Genomic DNA, 15,847 nt, shown 5'->3' with positions numbered 1-15,847 from the left:
AATTTTAACTGTAACTTATTCATCATAAATTTTTTTAGCAATTAAATCTTTCAAAATTTGAATACTAATTAATTAATGACGAATTCAAGATTTTGAAACAATAAACTACCGTCTTTAAAGAAAAAAAAAAATATATATATATATATATGAGATTATTTTATGATTATTATTGATTATTATTACTGATATTATATACTAATTTTATTATTATTATTATTATTATTATTATTATTATTATATATATATATTTATTTATTTATTGTATATATTATTTTGATCACTATAGATTGTACAGTTTATTTTATATATACCAACTGTTAATCTATATCTAACTTAGTAAATCTATGTTATATTAATTTTCGCTAATAAATCTAGTATAGATAATTTGGTGGTATATAAAATCAACTGTTTAAATTTAATGATAAAAAATTAATTATTCTATGATAAAAATATATGATCCGTATATAAAATATTAAAACATACAAGTCAAATAATAAAAATTAAAACAAGATTAATAATGTATATGTTAATTATTATGCATGCATTACAATATAGAAGAAAAGAAGATGAGGTTGGACTTCATATTTTCTACCTTTACTATCAACTGGGTTCATCATAAGGACTCCTGCATCATATTCCATAGAGGTTTGGCTCTTCTAGCAATCCGATGACTCCCGCTTCTTGATCTAATCATACAAAAGTGGTAACATAAGATTTGGGAGAAGAATACTTAACAGAAACGAGTTTCTCTTCTTCGTCAGAGAAAAAACCCAGAACATAGGGTAGAGCTACCTAGTGTTCTTCGCGAGTGGGAGGGAGGAAAACAAAAATTATCTTTTAACTTCACTCTTTCACTCTTTCCCTGTACTTTTAATTTTTTTACACTTGATAGGGCAGCTAACAATGACGGTACAATACACGTGTAAACATCTTAATGGAACACTTTTCCCATTTTTTTTAATCTAGGTTTGGACTATTTTATTAAATTGAAAGAACATAAATAATTGAATTCATGGATAATTATGAAAAGGTTCTATTAGTTTCAAAGTTTTTATTTTCCATTGGTTGTTGCAAACTCATGTCGACATTTCATGACTTAGCTTCATCATTTATGTCATCTTCCTTTTCTGTTAAAAGATTTTCCATTTATCATGAAAATTATACATTAATTAAAATTAATTAAGATAATCGATGGTAGTAGATATTTTTCTAAATATATTTGTTGTATTCTGTTAGTTATTTTATTTAGTAATGTGATGTTGACCGTGTTTTAAAAAAAATAGCTAAATTTTAGGTATCAGTTAGAAAAATGCTAGCAAAGTGAGTCGGTTTTCTATCTACTTAATTTGCTGTGCTCCGGCAGAAAAACTATTTACTTGTTTACTTCATAACACAGATTCCTATATAAACCATTCTGCCGGAAAGTTTTTTCTTTCACTCTACTTTTCTCTCCTTTCTTTTTTCTCTTATTCTTCTCTGTTAGAGATTTATCTACAATGGATAGATTCAAGATAAACAATATGTTTTTTTCTATTCTATTCTTTTCTATTGTAGTTCCAACCTTAGTTGCAGCAGAATGTACTTGTGATGAACAAAGCCAAGATCGTGACAGAGCAAAAGCTTTGAAATACAAAATAACAGTATCAATTTTAATAGCCAGTGCAATTGGAGTGTGTATTCCTCACCTGGGAAAAGTGATACCTGCGTTGAGTCCGGAGAAGAATATTTTCTTCCTGGTAAAGGCTTTTGCAGCGGGTGTGATTCTGGCAACTGGGTTTATCCACGTCTTACCGGATGCATTTGAGAATCTGGCATCCCCGTGCTTGAAGGAGCATCCCTGGAGAGATTTTCCCTTCACGGGCTTTGTGGCAATGTGCACTGCCATGGGGACTCTCATGCTGGATACATATGCCACTGCTTATTTTCAGAAACACCATTCCAATGGAGTACAGATTGAGAGTGGGGATGTGGAGAGAGAGACAGGGTACGAGGGGCATGTGGAACTTCACATGCATGCAACACAGGGCCATGGTCATGGCCCTGTTCACTCCCACGATCAATCCTCCCAGCTTCTTCGCCATCGAGTCATATCACAGGTATTCATTAAGACTCTAAGTCAATGAAAAAAAATAAATAAATATATAAGGTTAAGGGACAAACTAATATTTTTTCTTCAAAAATCAGGGTTTCATTCTCGGTTTCTTTATTTGACAACGGGGGTTTTGAATCTGTTACACAGGTGTTGGAGTTGGGGATAATTGTTCACTCTGTTATTATTGGAATTTCCTTGGGAGCTTCAGAGAGTCCTAACACGATAAGACCACTGGTAGCTGCGCTGACTTTTCATCAATTCTTTGAAGGCATGGGACTTGGAAGCTGCATATCTCAGGTATCCAAATGAATTTGGTTGATTGATTTAATCTGAACAAAAAGAATATGTGAATGAGGATCCAAAATGCTTATATGTGAGTGAGGATCCAAGATGCTTTGTGTGAAATGATTTGTGACTGGGACCATGTGTGTTGTTGTGTTGGTATGGAACAAACAACCCAGGATTTTTGAACCTGTTTTTTTTTTATCTAATACTTTTTTTTTTTTTTATCTAATACTATCTAATGGCGGCTTTCTAATCCACTTTTTTAATTAGATTAATTAATAATTTACAAGTACAATATATGTGGGTCCATATATGACTTTTGTTTAGATGTATGACTTTGATGAACTATATCATTAATCATCACAGAAATTCACATAGAGACTGTTTGTAAATAATTGTAATTTAGCTAACAAAATATGGTTAATTATGTGAGTTATGTCTTCTATCTGCAACTTTATATGTTTTTATGAGAATTTCACTCCTCAGGAATGGAAAAGATAAAGGATAAAGGATTTAACTTATAGATGAGTTTCATTGTTATAGGCAAACTTCAAGAGACTATCTGTGACAGTAATGGGATTGTTCTTTGCCTTGACTACTCCGGTGGGAATTGGAATTGGCATAGGAATCTCACGTATTTATGATGAAAACAGTCCAACTGCTCTTATCGTGGAAGGAGTTTTGAATGCAGCTTCAGCAGGAATTTTAATCTATATGGCTCTGGTGGATCTTCTTGCCGCTGATTTCATGAGTCCAAGAATCCAACAAAGTGGTAGACTCCGTCTTCGAGCAAATGTTTTTCTTTTGCTCGGAGCTGGTTTAATGTCTATGGTAGCTAAATGGGCCTAAGAAATACTTAGAATGCAAGGAAGTCTTTTCAAATAGTCTCCTTTCACTTTTTCAGTAGCCTCCTTCAAGTATACAATCGAACCAGATGTTTTGATATTTCAATTGCATGTTGTGTGTGCAAGAAATTATAATACATCACTTTTGTTTATATAAACATTTCTTTGTACTTCATCTACTTTTATTTACATTGTCTATCACGGTTTTTATACTTCATTAAATCTAATGAACTTGTTTCTTTACGGTTAATTTTATTATTTAGTTACTTTAAAATTTGGAGTATATTAAAACTGATTTCAGAAATATGAATTTTCAAGTAGAAGTATGAGAGATTTAATAAAACATAATTATCTATATCATGTTTTCAAAATAATGTCATACTGATGAGATTGTTGTTTACTTTGATCACTCTAGTGGACACGGAATCTCAAGTGTTTACATGAGAATAGTTTATTGTGGATGAAATATTCAATGTAGCTTCGGTCAAATTTTATTGTGGATGGAATATCCAATGTAGCTTCGACTAAATTTTATTCACACTTTTTTATCTCCTTGTCACTAATTTAATGCATACAAGATGCCACAAAGTGACAGACTTCACTTTAGAATTTTTAGAATTTCTTGCATACAAGATGCAACAAAGGGACAGACTTCACTTTAGGGCCAACGTTTCTCTTTGACGGTTCTTTTTCAGTAAAAGAAAATCAATGGTTTCTGTGTTGATGAAACATATATCTCAATTTCATATTCAAGAAAGCAAAATGCAAAAACCCATATCAAGTAAAATTTATATACAACTACAAATCACATTTAAAATTCTAGTAAACTATTAATATAACAAACGAGCTCATTGTGATTGAAGATAACAATTATTTAGTTTAGCCATTACCTTAAGATCAAACAGACCAATCAAAGAAGCACACCCTTTCACTTCAGCACCACGTCTTCACCCCTAACGTAACTTTTTCTGTTGCTGTGATCGATTATGAGTTTAAATTCTACATACAAGTAAAAAAAAGATTAAACCGTCAACCCAGCTTATAGGTCTTGCATCGGTCAGAATCAACAGTGTGCGCGTATGAGTAACAAGGCAATCAACAAACACATTATATCCAATCCAAAATAACTCAGACTCCAATCATAAGAAAACAAAGAACACGTTCAGTTGGATAATATAACAATAAAATTCGGGAAAGAAGGAAGTGCATCGAAACATCAAATAAGAAAAAAAAAACATCAAGAAATATATACTAATTACAAGCAATGGCAGCCACAATTTTCAATGAGTTTTTGATTTTGTTCCTTTAAAAAAAACTTTAATAAATTGTTTAGAATTAGTCTTTTGCTCTCTGTGCTGAATTTTAGTCTTTAATGGCCTAATTGTGAACGCAATCTAATAAGGGTACTCTACAATGAGTATTAAATCAGTCCCTGTATAAAATAAACAAATCTAACTTAAAAAATGTTATGCTTAAGGAGTGTGGTAACATTGCTTGTATGCTAAAATATAACCAATTTTCTGTAACTTGTCAGACTCTTAAGCTATCAGTCATAAGCAACAAACAGTTTGGCTCTAAATTAAATTAAAAACATAATGGTAGATAGTAAAATATGGTATTCTTTCTTTTTCTAATCTTGACTCTTTAGTGAAACAGGAATTTTACTTGCAGAGGTCAAGTGAATCAATTTAAGTAACATTACTAACTATGAAATACAACTACAGGGAAGCAACAATAAATACTTGCCAAACGCAAATCTGTATCAAAATCATAAAAAACTTCTTGTTCTGTTTATCTATTGTTTTAAAGTTTTATATCATTACTGTACACACGTTAACTTCGAATATGTTTTTGTTTGTTCTTTTTTGTTTTTCAGGGTGGTGACTCAAGTGTGGGAGCAGCAGAGGCAGTGGAGAATGTGGGAGAAAGTGAACACTGCTTTAATTTACGAGTTTTGCTTTCAATTGTTTGGGATTAACGTGTTAATCTGCATCTTTCCTCAGTAGAGAAAGTTTAAATTCATCTCTGTAATTCTCATTTTAATCTCTCACGCATTGCTTTAACATTCAACAAAAGCAGAGCTAAGCAAGGTCTCAGTGGCAACCGGTAACAAACGGGATCTCTTAAACAGTTACCATTTTCAACCTATGAGTCATCTAAGCAACGCAATAACATAGGGTTTTGGAAGATGACTTACCAGATTTTTGTGACATTTTCGCCCCCAATTTTCGAAGACCTTCCATGGCCCAAACCAAAGCTCAATTACAAAGGGTTTATTAAATGATAACATAGGATTTCGGAGGAGAATGCTTACCAGAAACGAGTTTCTTTTCTTCGCCAGAGAAAAAACGCAGAATCAGAGGGGAGAGCTACTTTGTGTTCTTCCAGTGGGAGGGAGGGAAATCAGAAACTATCTTTTAACTTTACTCATTCACTTGTTCCATCTATTTTTTTTTTGTTTAATTATATTTTGCTCTCCATTTTGGAGTCAAAATTTTTAAATGGTACCCAAATTTTTAAAAGGGTTAAATATGTTTTTGATCCCTCAAGTTTCAGCGAATTTTGGAATTATTCATTCATTACAACTTTTGACCAATTTAGTCCTTCATCTTTCAAAATGCATGAATTTAGTCCTTTTAATCAAATTTTATTAAGTTTATCTGACGTTTCAAGCGCATTTCATGATAGTATTTAAATTATTTACACTGTTTGACACATTTTTGCTTCAATGTTAACTTAAATACTACCATAAAATGTGCTTGAAACGTCATATAAACTTAACAAAATTTGGTTAAAATGACTAAATTCACGCATTTTGAAAGATGAAGGACTAAATTGGTATAAAGTTTTGATGAGAGACTAATTCCAAAATTCACTGAAACTTGAGGGACCAAAAACATATTTAACCCTTTTTAAAAGTCTCAAAATGGTCCCTTTTTTTGTTGAAACGTCTCACGTTTGCCATTTCCGTTAAGTCAAGGTTGACGCCGTTAGAGGGAGTACCACGTGTCAGTTCCTCGATTTTTTGAATTTTTTTATTATTATTTTTTGAATTTTTTTTTGAATTTTTTTTAAAAATTAAAAAATTGCCACGTGTCAAGCTGTCATCATGCCACATGACAGTGATAGAGTGATGTGGCAGTGACACGTGTCAGTATTACGCCATGTGTCATTTCCTTAGTCTCAATTTGGTCCCTTTACTTTAATGTCTCAATTTAGTCCCAATTTTTGTAAAAATTAGCAATTTTGTCCCTCTCCAAATTGAAATCAAATTTAATTTCTATATAAATGTACACAAATATTTTTTACGCTTGTTAGGACATCTAACAACGATTGTACAATACACGTGTAAACATCCTAATGGGAAACACTTTTCTCTTTTTATTTTTTTGGTATAAATATTGATTTGGTACCCCAATTTTTTGGGAATGTTCAATTTGGTACCCAAATTTTAGGAATGTTCAATTTGGTATCCAAACTTTTTAAACGGGTTTATTTTAGTACCTTCTGTTAAACACTACATAACGTTGTTTGACTCCTGTAGCAATATATGATGTGGGAGTCCTTGGATTGCTACATGAGCCAAACTTAAATAGTATATGATGCAACCTTCCTTTATTGGAGTATACATGTTTGCTAGTCCTAATATTGATTCCCAAAGAAAAACCACTTACGTTGAAAACACGGTTCACGGTTTTCTATTTAAATCATCCTTCAAAGTTTTTTCTTCACTCCACTCTACTTCTACTTTTCTCTTCCTTCTAATTACTATCATTCTTCTTCTTGGTTAGAGATTTATCTACAATGGGTAGAATCAAGATAAAAAAACGGTTATTGTTTTCTTTTTCTATTCTTGTCCATTTAGTTGTAGTTTCATCTTTAGTTGCAGAAGAATATACTTGTGACAAAGAAAAGGAAGATCGTGACAGAGCAAAAACTTTGAGATACAAAATAATAGCTTTGGTATTAATTTTAATAGCGAGTGCAATTAGAGTGTGTATTCCTCTTATGGGAAAAGTTGTACCTGCTTTGAGTCCGGAGAAAAATATTTTCTTCTTGGTAAAGACTTTTGTTGCGGGTGTAGATTTTCATTTCTACTTAATTTGCTAGTCCTAATATTGATTCCCAAAGAAAAACCACTTACGTTGAAAACACGGTTCACAGTTTTCTATTTGAATCATCCTTCAAAGTTTTTTCATCACTCCACTCTACTACTACATTGGGAGAAAAATATTTTCTTCTTGGTAAAGACTTTTGTTGCGGGTGTGATTCTGGCAACTAGGTTCATCATATACCATACAAATGAAAATCTACACCAATAAAATAATGTTGTATCATATACCATACAAATTTGGCTCATGTAGCAATCCATGACTCCCGCATCATATACCATACATGTTTGGCTCCTGTTGCAATATATGATGTGGGAGTCCCTAGATTACTACATGAGCCAAACTTAAATGGTATATGATGCAACGTTTTTTTATTGGAGTATCCAATCCAATGTAGCTTCGGCCAAATTTTATTCACACATTTTTATCTTCTCTCCACTAATTTCATGCAAAATGGAAGCAACAAAGTGACAGACTTCATTAACAAAAGCAAGAAAACAAGTTATAGGACATCCAAAGAATAAGGTATATGAAAAAATAACCAAATTTTGTAAATTTCTAAAAGACATTAAAAACTTGTATTGTCTCGTGCCGAAAATCATCAATAAGTCTACTTCATAATCACTTAATTTTAGCTATAAGTTAGAAAGATACCACAAAAGTGGGTCAATTTTCTTTCTACTTAATTTGCTAGTCCTAATATTGATTCCCAAAGAAAAACCACTTACGTTGAAAACACGGTTCACGGTTTTCTATTTAAATCATCCTTCAAAGTTTTTTCTTCACTCCACTCTACTTCTACTTTTCTCTTCCTTCTAATTTCTACAATTCTTCTTCTTGGTTAGAGATTTATCTACAATGGGTAGAATCAAGATAAACAAACGGTTATTGTTTTCTTTTTATATTATTGTCCATTTAGTTGTAGTTTCATCTTTAGTTGCAGAAGAATATACTTGTGACAAAGAAAAGGAAGATCGTAACAGAGCAAAAACTTTGAGATACAAAATAATAGCTTTGGTATTAATTTTAATAGCGAGTGCAATTGGATTTTGTATTCTTCTTATGAGAAAACTTGTACCTGCGTTGAGTCCGGAGAAAAATATTTTCTTCTTGGTAAAGACTTTTGTTGCGGGTGTGATTCTGGCAACTAGGTTCATCATATACCATACAAATGAAAATCTATACCAATAAAATAATGTTGCATCATATACCATACAAATTTGGCTCATGTAGCAATCCATGACTCCCGCATCATATACCATACATGTTTGGCTCCTGTTGCAATATATGATGTGGGAGTCCCTAGATTACTACATGAGCCAAACTTAAATGGTATATGATGCAACATTTTTTTATTGGAGTATCCAATCCAATGTAGCTTCGGCCAAATTTTATTCACACGTATTTATCTTCTCTCCACTAATTTCATGCAAAATGGAAGCAACAAAGTGACAGACTTCATTAACAAAAGCAAGAAAACAAGTTATAGGACGTCCAAAGAATAAGGTATATGAAAAAATAACCAAATTTTGTAAATTTCTAAAAGACATTAAAAACTTGTATTGTCTCGTGCCGAAAATCATCAATAAGTCTACTTCATAATTACTTAATTTTAGCTATAAGTTAGAAAGATACCACAAAAGTGGGTCAATTTTCTGTTGTAAAGAACTGACAAATCACGAACAAAAGGTACTTCCTGAGGCGTGTAAAAACACTGCCCTTAAGGACTTATCCGCGGTGTGTTGCGCAAGCCCCCCAGGATACAACAGGAACTTCTCAGATCTTCCGAGGATATCAGAACTAGCAAGAAAGTACTCTTGAGAGAGTAAATAATTAGACCCAGAATTAGGAGGGAAAAGAAGAACTAGAAAATATAGTAGAAGATATAGAAGAGAAGAAAGAAAGCTCAAGTGGTGTGTTTTTGGAAGAGGCAAATGACATCTATTTATAGATGGGGGAGGAGCATGTAAACCCATGGCCAGCTGAGAAAAGCAACGGAAATATTTTAAAACCACAATCAAAACCGTCCTTAACATTATGGCCAAATCCAAACTGAAAAAGCAAATTTATGATTGCAGCAACGTAACATTTAAAAGGCCGTTTCACATCTTTTGAAATGGATAAAACGTTTGTATACAACAATCCCCCACACATTGCAAAAGATAAGAAAAGAAAGATTGAAAGAAGAAAATTCTGGGTCTCATAAGATGTAATGCATCGGAGCTGGTATAGCGAGCTATATGAACCAGTCCTAGACAAATAAACTTAACACACAGTGTAATTGGTATAGCAAGCTATATGAACCAAAGACACTTGATGTGTGTTAGTGGTTTATCAATCACAATACACCCCCACAATCCTTGCTGTTAACGCTGTGTTGCGCTTACTAGGCCATGCGCGTGCCCGGTGTTCATGAGTGCTCTAGAGATCATGCCAAGATCTCATACAAGCGGCCCCACTTGACACTCATATAGGTGATTTCATCAAGTGTATGCTGCAAATCATACACCACCCGTAAGGGATATGAAAATCATTAAAACTTTGTTTAAACTAAAATTTTTATACCACAACAAATTTTAATTTACAAAGTTTAACCTCTCAATAACGCAGTCTTTAGCACTTTCACATACATCATAGGAATGGACATAATTGACAAAAATCAATTTAGTGCTATCAGAACTAACAAGTGACTTGTTTTTACCCATATGAACCTTATTCATGGGATCTCCAATCACAAAGGTTGGGTTACCATCACTTGTTTGTTTGCAAGTGGCTTAAGTCCCATTCCCCTTGATGTTTCTAAAATCATATTTCTTCCCAGGGGTTTTGTCAGGGGATCTGCTAGATTCCGTTCTGACTTCACATAATCAATAGAAATAGTTCCACTCTTTAGCAGCTGCTTGACCAGATTATGTCTCAATTGTATATGTCTATTCTTTCCATTATAGTTTTTGTTTTTAGCTATAGCTATTGCCGATTGGCAATCACAATGTATAGATACAGATGGGGTTGGTTTCATTCCTAAAGGAATGTTTGCTAAGAAGTTTTTCAACCACTCAGCCTCACTACCAGCCATCTCGAGAGCAACAAACTCAGATTCCATTGTTGATCTTGCAATAATTGTTTGCCTGGCTGATCTCCATGTAATCGCACCACCCCCAAGTGTGAATACATAACCATTAGTGGATTTTGTCTCATCTAAATCAGAGATCCAGTTAGCATCACTGTACCCTTCTAGTACAGCGGGAAATCCACTATATTCAATGGCATAATCCATTGAACCTCTTAAGTATCTCATAAGCCTTCCAAGTGCATCCCAATGGTCTTGATTAGGACATTGAGTGTATCTACTCAGTCTACCTACTGCATAAGCAATATCAGGTCTTGAAAAGCTCATTAAGTGCAGTAAGCTCCCAATTATCTGGGCATACTGAGGTTGAGAAATAGATTCTCCTCTATTTTTCATTAATTTAGAGTTAGCATCATAAGGGGTACTCACAGATTTAAAGTCATAATATCCAAACTTCCTAAGAAGTTTCTCAATGTATTGTTCCTGGGATAGTAATATACTATCTCCCCTCCTTATGATTCTAACACCTAAAATCACATTGGCTTCACCCATGTCTTTCATTTCAAACTTAGATCCTAGAAACAATTTAGTTCTAGAGACTATATCAATGCATGTACCAAAAATTAACATGTCATCCACATACAAACATATGATGACACATTCACCATTTTCAGATTTAGAGTACACACATTTATCAGCATCATTAGGTGAAAACTCATCACAAAGTAACACATTATCTAGTTTTTCATGCCACTGTTTTGGTGCTTGTTTTAACCCATACAAAGATTTTAAAAGTTTGCACACCTTATTTTCTTGACCAGGGACAACACACCCTTCGGGTTGAGTCATATAAATTTCCTCCTCTAATTCCCCATTCAGAAAAGCAGTCTTAACATCCATCTGATGTACCACTAGCTTATGGGTAGCTGCTAGAGCTAACAAAACTCGAATAGAGGAAATCCTAGTCACAGGGGCAAAGGTATCAAAGTAATCTATGTTGGGTTTCTGAGTAAAACCTTTCGCTACCAACCTTGCCTTATATTTATCTATGGATCCATCAGGGTGATACTTTTTCTTAAAGATCCACTTACAACCAATGGGTTTTGCTCCTTTAGGCAAATCTACTAAGGTCCAAGTATTATTTTTCTCAATTGATTCAATTTCAGTCTTAATAGCCTTATCCCATTGTTTTGCATCAAGAGCACTAGTAGCCTCTAAAAAACTTGTTGGATCATTTTCAACTAGATAAGTATAAAAGTCATCTCCAAAAGAAGTTTCTTTCCTTTGCCTTTTACTTTTTCTTAAACCCTCACTTATGGCATCACTATAAGTATCTATAGGTTGTTCAGATGTATCACTAACCTTTAATGGAAATATATGTTCAAAAAACTCAACATTTTTTGTCTCCACAATAGTATTATGTTCAATCACATCACTTTTAAGAACAAGAAACCTATAGGCAGCACTATGTTCAGCATAACCCAAGAACATACAATCAGAGGTTTTAGAGCCTATTTTCCTTTTCTTGGGATCAGGTAACATTACTTTAGCTAGGCACCCCCACACTCTCAGATATTTAAGATTAGGTTGATACCCTCTCCATAACTCATAGGGAGTTTTACCTGTTTTCTTATGGGGTATCCTATTTTGTAAAAAACATGCAGTAAGAAGGGCTTCTCCCCAAAGGTTATCTGGTGCTTCAGAACTAATAAGCATGGCATTCATCATTTCCTTAAGAGTTCTATTTTTCCTCTCAGCTACTCCATTAGACTCAGGTGAATATGGTGGGGTTACTTCATGGATAATACCTTCTTTCACACAAAATTCATTAAATAAAACATATTCACCACCTCTATCTGATCTAATCCTCTTAATTTTCTTATTCAATTGATTTTCTACTTCTGCTTTATAAGTTAAAAACACATCAAAGGCTTCATCCTTACGTTTGATTAAGTACACTTTGGTGTATCTAGAATAATCATCTATAAAGGTTACAAAATAATTTTTACCACCTCTAGACATAGTTTGTTTTAAATCAGCTAGATCAGTATGAATTAATCCTAACAATTCTGTTTGACGTTCTACGGGATAACATGTTTTCTTAGTTATTTTGGATTCTACACATACATCACATTTACCACTTTGTTTATCATGCATATTAATTAATCCTAGTCGTTGCAATTTCATAACATACGAGGAATTCACATGTCCTAATCTAGCATGCCACATATCATATGAGTCAACGATATAAGCAGAAGAACATGATTCATTTATAATTTCTGAAATATTGAGTACAAAGAGACCTTGATCACAATATCCCTTCCCCACAAAAACATTATTTTTTGTCATTACAATCTTGTCAGATTCGAATGACACTTTAACCCCCACTTTTCCCAGTAGTGCTACAGAGATTAGATTAACTCTGATAGAGGGCACATGTAGCACATCACTCAAGGCCAGAGTCTTCCCAAATGTGAGTTTTAGAAGAACCTTTCCTTTTCCAATGACTGGAGTTGTCCTGGAATCACCAAGATAAACATGTTCTTCTCCATCCCCTAGGAGGTAAAAGCACTCCTGTTTGCACAGATGTGCCTGGTAGCACCAGAGTCTACCACCCACTTGCTCACATTGGTAATCAGATTTACTTGAGAAACGACCGCAACTATAGTATCATCTTCCCCTTGGGCTATATTTGCCCTAGGAGGATTGTCGTTTCTTGCTCTGCGCCTGCACTGAGGTGCATGATGGCCTGGCTTCCCACATACGAAGCAATTACCCTTTTTCTTAAAGATGGGGTTAGATCCATTGGGACGGGAATTTCGAAAGTTATTTTCCCTTTTGTGATCAGGTTTGTTCTCGTACCTTTTTAAAGCAGGTTTGTCTTCTACCACATTTGCCTTTGCGGATAAAGCTTTGGCCCTTGCAGTAGCACTCTCCTTCCTGTTGGTGTCTTCTATTATGATGTGTGTAATGAGCTCTTGAAGCGTCATTTGCTTGTGTCTATGTTTCAGCTGTTGTTTATAGTCAGTCCAGGATGACGGTAATTTCTCGATCAAAAGTTCTGAAACAAACTCATCAGGCAGGAGTATGTTCTCTGCTTTGATATCTTCAAGTAACTTATGATATTCGTTGATTTGAGTCTTTATGTCTTTTTCTTCGATCATCTCCCAACGGTAGTAATTCCCTATGACGAACCTTTGTCGGACGACGTCCTCAGCAGTATATTTGAGAATCAATGAATCCCAAATTTCTTTCGCTTCCTTATATGAGCAATACACATCGAACAAATCATTAGACAAGGCGCTAAGTAAGGTGTGTCGGCATACCTTGTTTGCATAAGTCCAATCTTCAACTTGTTTAGCACTCGATTCATCAGGTTTTGAAGTTGAAAGAGCCATAGCTACTCCATACATGTCTAGAAGAGTAGACACACGTTCTTACCAGCGTCGAAAGTTCTGCCCAGAGAATACCTCAATTTTTGATACATCCGGAAATGGTTTCGCAAAAACGGTCGGAGTTCCGGAACTAGTTTGATTCTCCAAAGTAGTAGAGTTGTTGTTGTCAGCCATAAGTCCTTAAGATTGTTGTAAAGAACTGACAAATCACGAACAAAAGGTACTTCCTGAGGCGTGTAAAAACACTGCCCTTAAGGACTTATCCGCGGTGTGTTGCGCAAGCCCCCCAGGATACAACAGGAACTTCTCGGATCTTCCGAGGATATCAGAACTAGCAAGAAAGTACTCTTGAGAGAGTAAATAATTAGACCCAGAATTAGGAGGGAAAAGAAGAACTAGAAAATATAGTAGAAGATATAGAAGAGAAGAAAGAAAGCTCAAGTGGTGTGTTTTTGGAAGAGGCAAATGACATCTATTTATAGATGGGGGAGGAGCATGTAAACCCATGGCCAGCTGAGAAAAGCAACAGAAATATTTTAAAACCACAATCAAAACCGTCCTTAACATTATGGCCAAATCCAAACTGAAAAAGCAAATTTATGATTGCAGCAACGTAACATTTAAAAGGCCGTTTCACATCTTTTGAAATGGATAAAACGTTTGTATACAACATTTTCTTTCTACTTAATTTGCTAGTCCTAATATTTATTCCCAAAGAAAAACCACTTACGTTGAAAACACGGTTCACGGTTTTCTATTTAAATCATCCTTCAAAGTTTTTTCTTCACTCCACTCTACTTCTACTTTTCTCTTCCTTCTAATTTCTACAATTCTTCTTCTTGGTTAGAGATTTATCTACAATGGGTAGAATCAAGATAAACAAACGGTTATTGTTTTCTTTTTATATTATTGTCCATTTAGTTGTAGTTTCATCTTTAGTTGCAGAAGAATATACTTGTGACAAAGAAAAGGAAGATCGTAACAGAGCAAAAACTTTGAGATACAAAATAATAGCTTTGGTATTAATTTTAATAGCGAGTGCAATTGGATTTTGTATTCTTCTTATGGGAAAAGTTGTACCAACGTTGAGTCCGGAGAAAAAAAATTTCTTCTTGGTAAAGACTTTTGTTGTGGGTGTGATTCTGGCAACTAGGTTCATCATATACCGTACAGATGAAAAACTACACCAATAAAATAATGTTGCATCATATACCATACAAATTTGGCTCATGTAGCAATCCAAGACTCCCGCATCATATACCATACATGTTTGGCTCCTGTTGCAATATATGATGTGGGAGTCCTTGGATTGCTACATGAGCCAAACTTAAATGGTATATGATGCAACGTTCCTTTATTGGAGTAACCAATTCAATGTAGCTTCGGCCAAATTTTATTCACATGTTTTTATCTTCTCTCCACTAATTTCATGCAAAATGGAAGCAACAAAGTGACATACTTCATTAACTAAAGCAAGAAAACAAGTTGTACGACGTCCAAAGAATAAGGTATATGAAAAAATAACCAAATTTTGTAAATTTCTAAAAGACATTAAAAACTTGTATTGTCTCGTGTCGAAAATCATCAATAAGTCTACTTCATAATCACTTAATTTTAGCTATCAGTTAGAAAGATACCACAAACGTGGGTCAATTTTCTTTCTACTTAATTTGCTAGTCCTAATATTGATTCCCAAAGAAAAACCACTTACGTTGAAAACACGGTTCACGGTTTTCTATTTAAATCATCCTTCAAAGTTTTTTCTTCACTCCACTCTACTTCTACTTTTCTCTTCCTTCTAATTTCTATCATTCTTCTTCTTGGTTAGAGATTTATCTACAATGGGTAGAATCAAGATAAACAAACGGTTATTGTTTTCTTTTTCTATTCTTGTCCATTTAGTTGTAGTTTCATCTTTAGTTGCAGAAGAATATACTTGTGACAAAGAAAAGGAAGATCGTGACAGAGCAAAAACTTTGACATACAAAATAACAGCTTTGGTATCAATTTTAATAGTGAGTGCAATTGGAGTGTGTATTCCTCTTATG

The 15,847-nt window shown here is 34.0% G+C and overlaps 1 protein-coding gene and 1 long non-coding RNA gene across 2 annotated transcripts; one reads left to right on the top strand and one right to left on the bottom strand.

Annotated features, from left to right (window-relative positions):
- Positions 1-423: 423 nt before the first annotated feature.
- LOC146883310 (uncharacterized) lies at positions 424-5,658 on the bottom strand. The gene is made up of 5 exons (XR_014985205.1): positions 5,537-5,658; positions 5,420-5,458; positions 4,113-4,221; positions 1,686-2,111; positions 424-686 (listed from the first exon to the last, which is right to left on the bottom strand). It is a non-coding gene; the product is annotated as an uncharacterized LOC146883310 (long non-coding RNA).
- LOC146883311 (zinc transporter 5-like) lies at positions 702-3,380 on the top strand. The gene is made up of 3 exons (XM_085667850.1): positions 702-2,096; positions 2,240-2,389; positions 2,921-3,380. Exons 1-3 carry the CDS (start codon positions 1,497-1,499, stop codon positions 3,224-3,226), a joined length of 1,056 nt encoding a protein of 351 aa, XP_085523976.1. The 5' UTR covers positions 702-1,496; the 3' UTR covers positions 3,227-3,380.
- Positions 5,659-15,847: the final 10,189 nt, after the last annotated feature.

Source organism: Vigna unguiculata, chromosome 10 (genome assembly GCF_037176805.1).
Source record: "Vigna unguiculata cultivar grain cowpea cultivar isolate G323 ecotype 2 chromosome 10, ASM3717680v1, whole genome shotgun sequence".
Taxonomy (NCBI): domain Eukaryota; kingdom Viridiplantae; phylum Streptophyta; class Magnoliopsida; order Fabales; family Fabaceae; genus Vigna; species Vigna unguiculata.
Note: the sequence above shows the minus strand (reverse complement) of the source record. Positions and strands in the feature narration are given on the sequence as shown.

Excerpts from the sequence above, each read along its gene's own strand:
- LOC146883311 (XM_085667850.1), top strand. The coding sequence starts at position 1,497 with ATGGATAGATTCAAGATAAACAATATGTTTTTTTCTATTCTATTCTTT. Across the intron at positions 2,097-2,239 it reads GCCATCGAGTCATATCACAG|GTGTTGGAGTTGGGGATAAT; the intron begins GTATTCATTAAG and ends TCTGTTACACAG. Across the intron at positions 2,390-2,920 it reads TTGGAAGCTGCATATCTCAG|GCAAACTTCAAGAGACTATC; the intron begins GTATCCAAATGA and ends TCATTGTTATAG.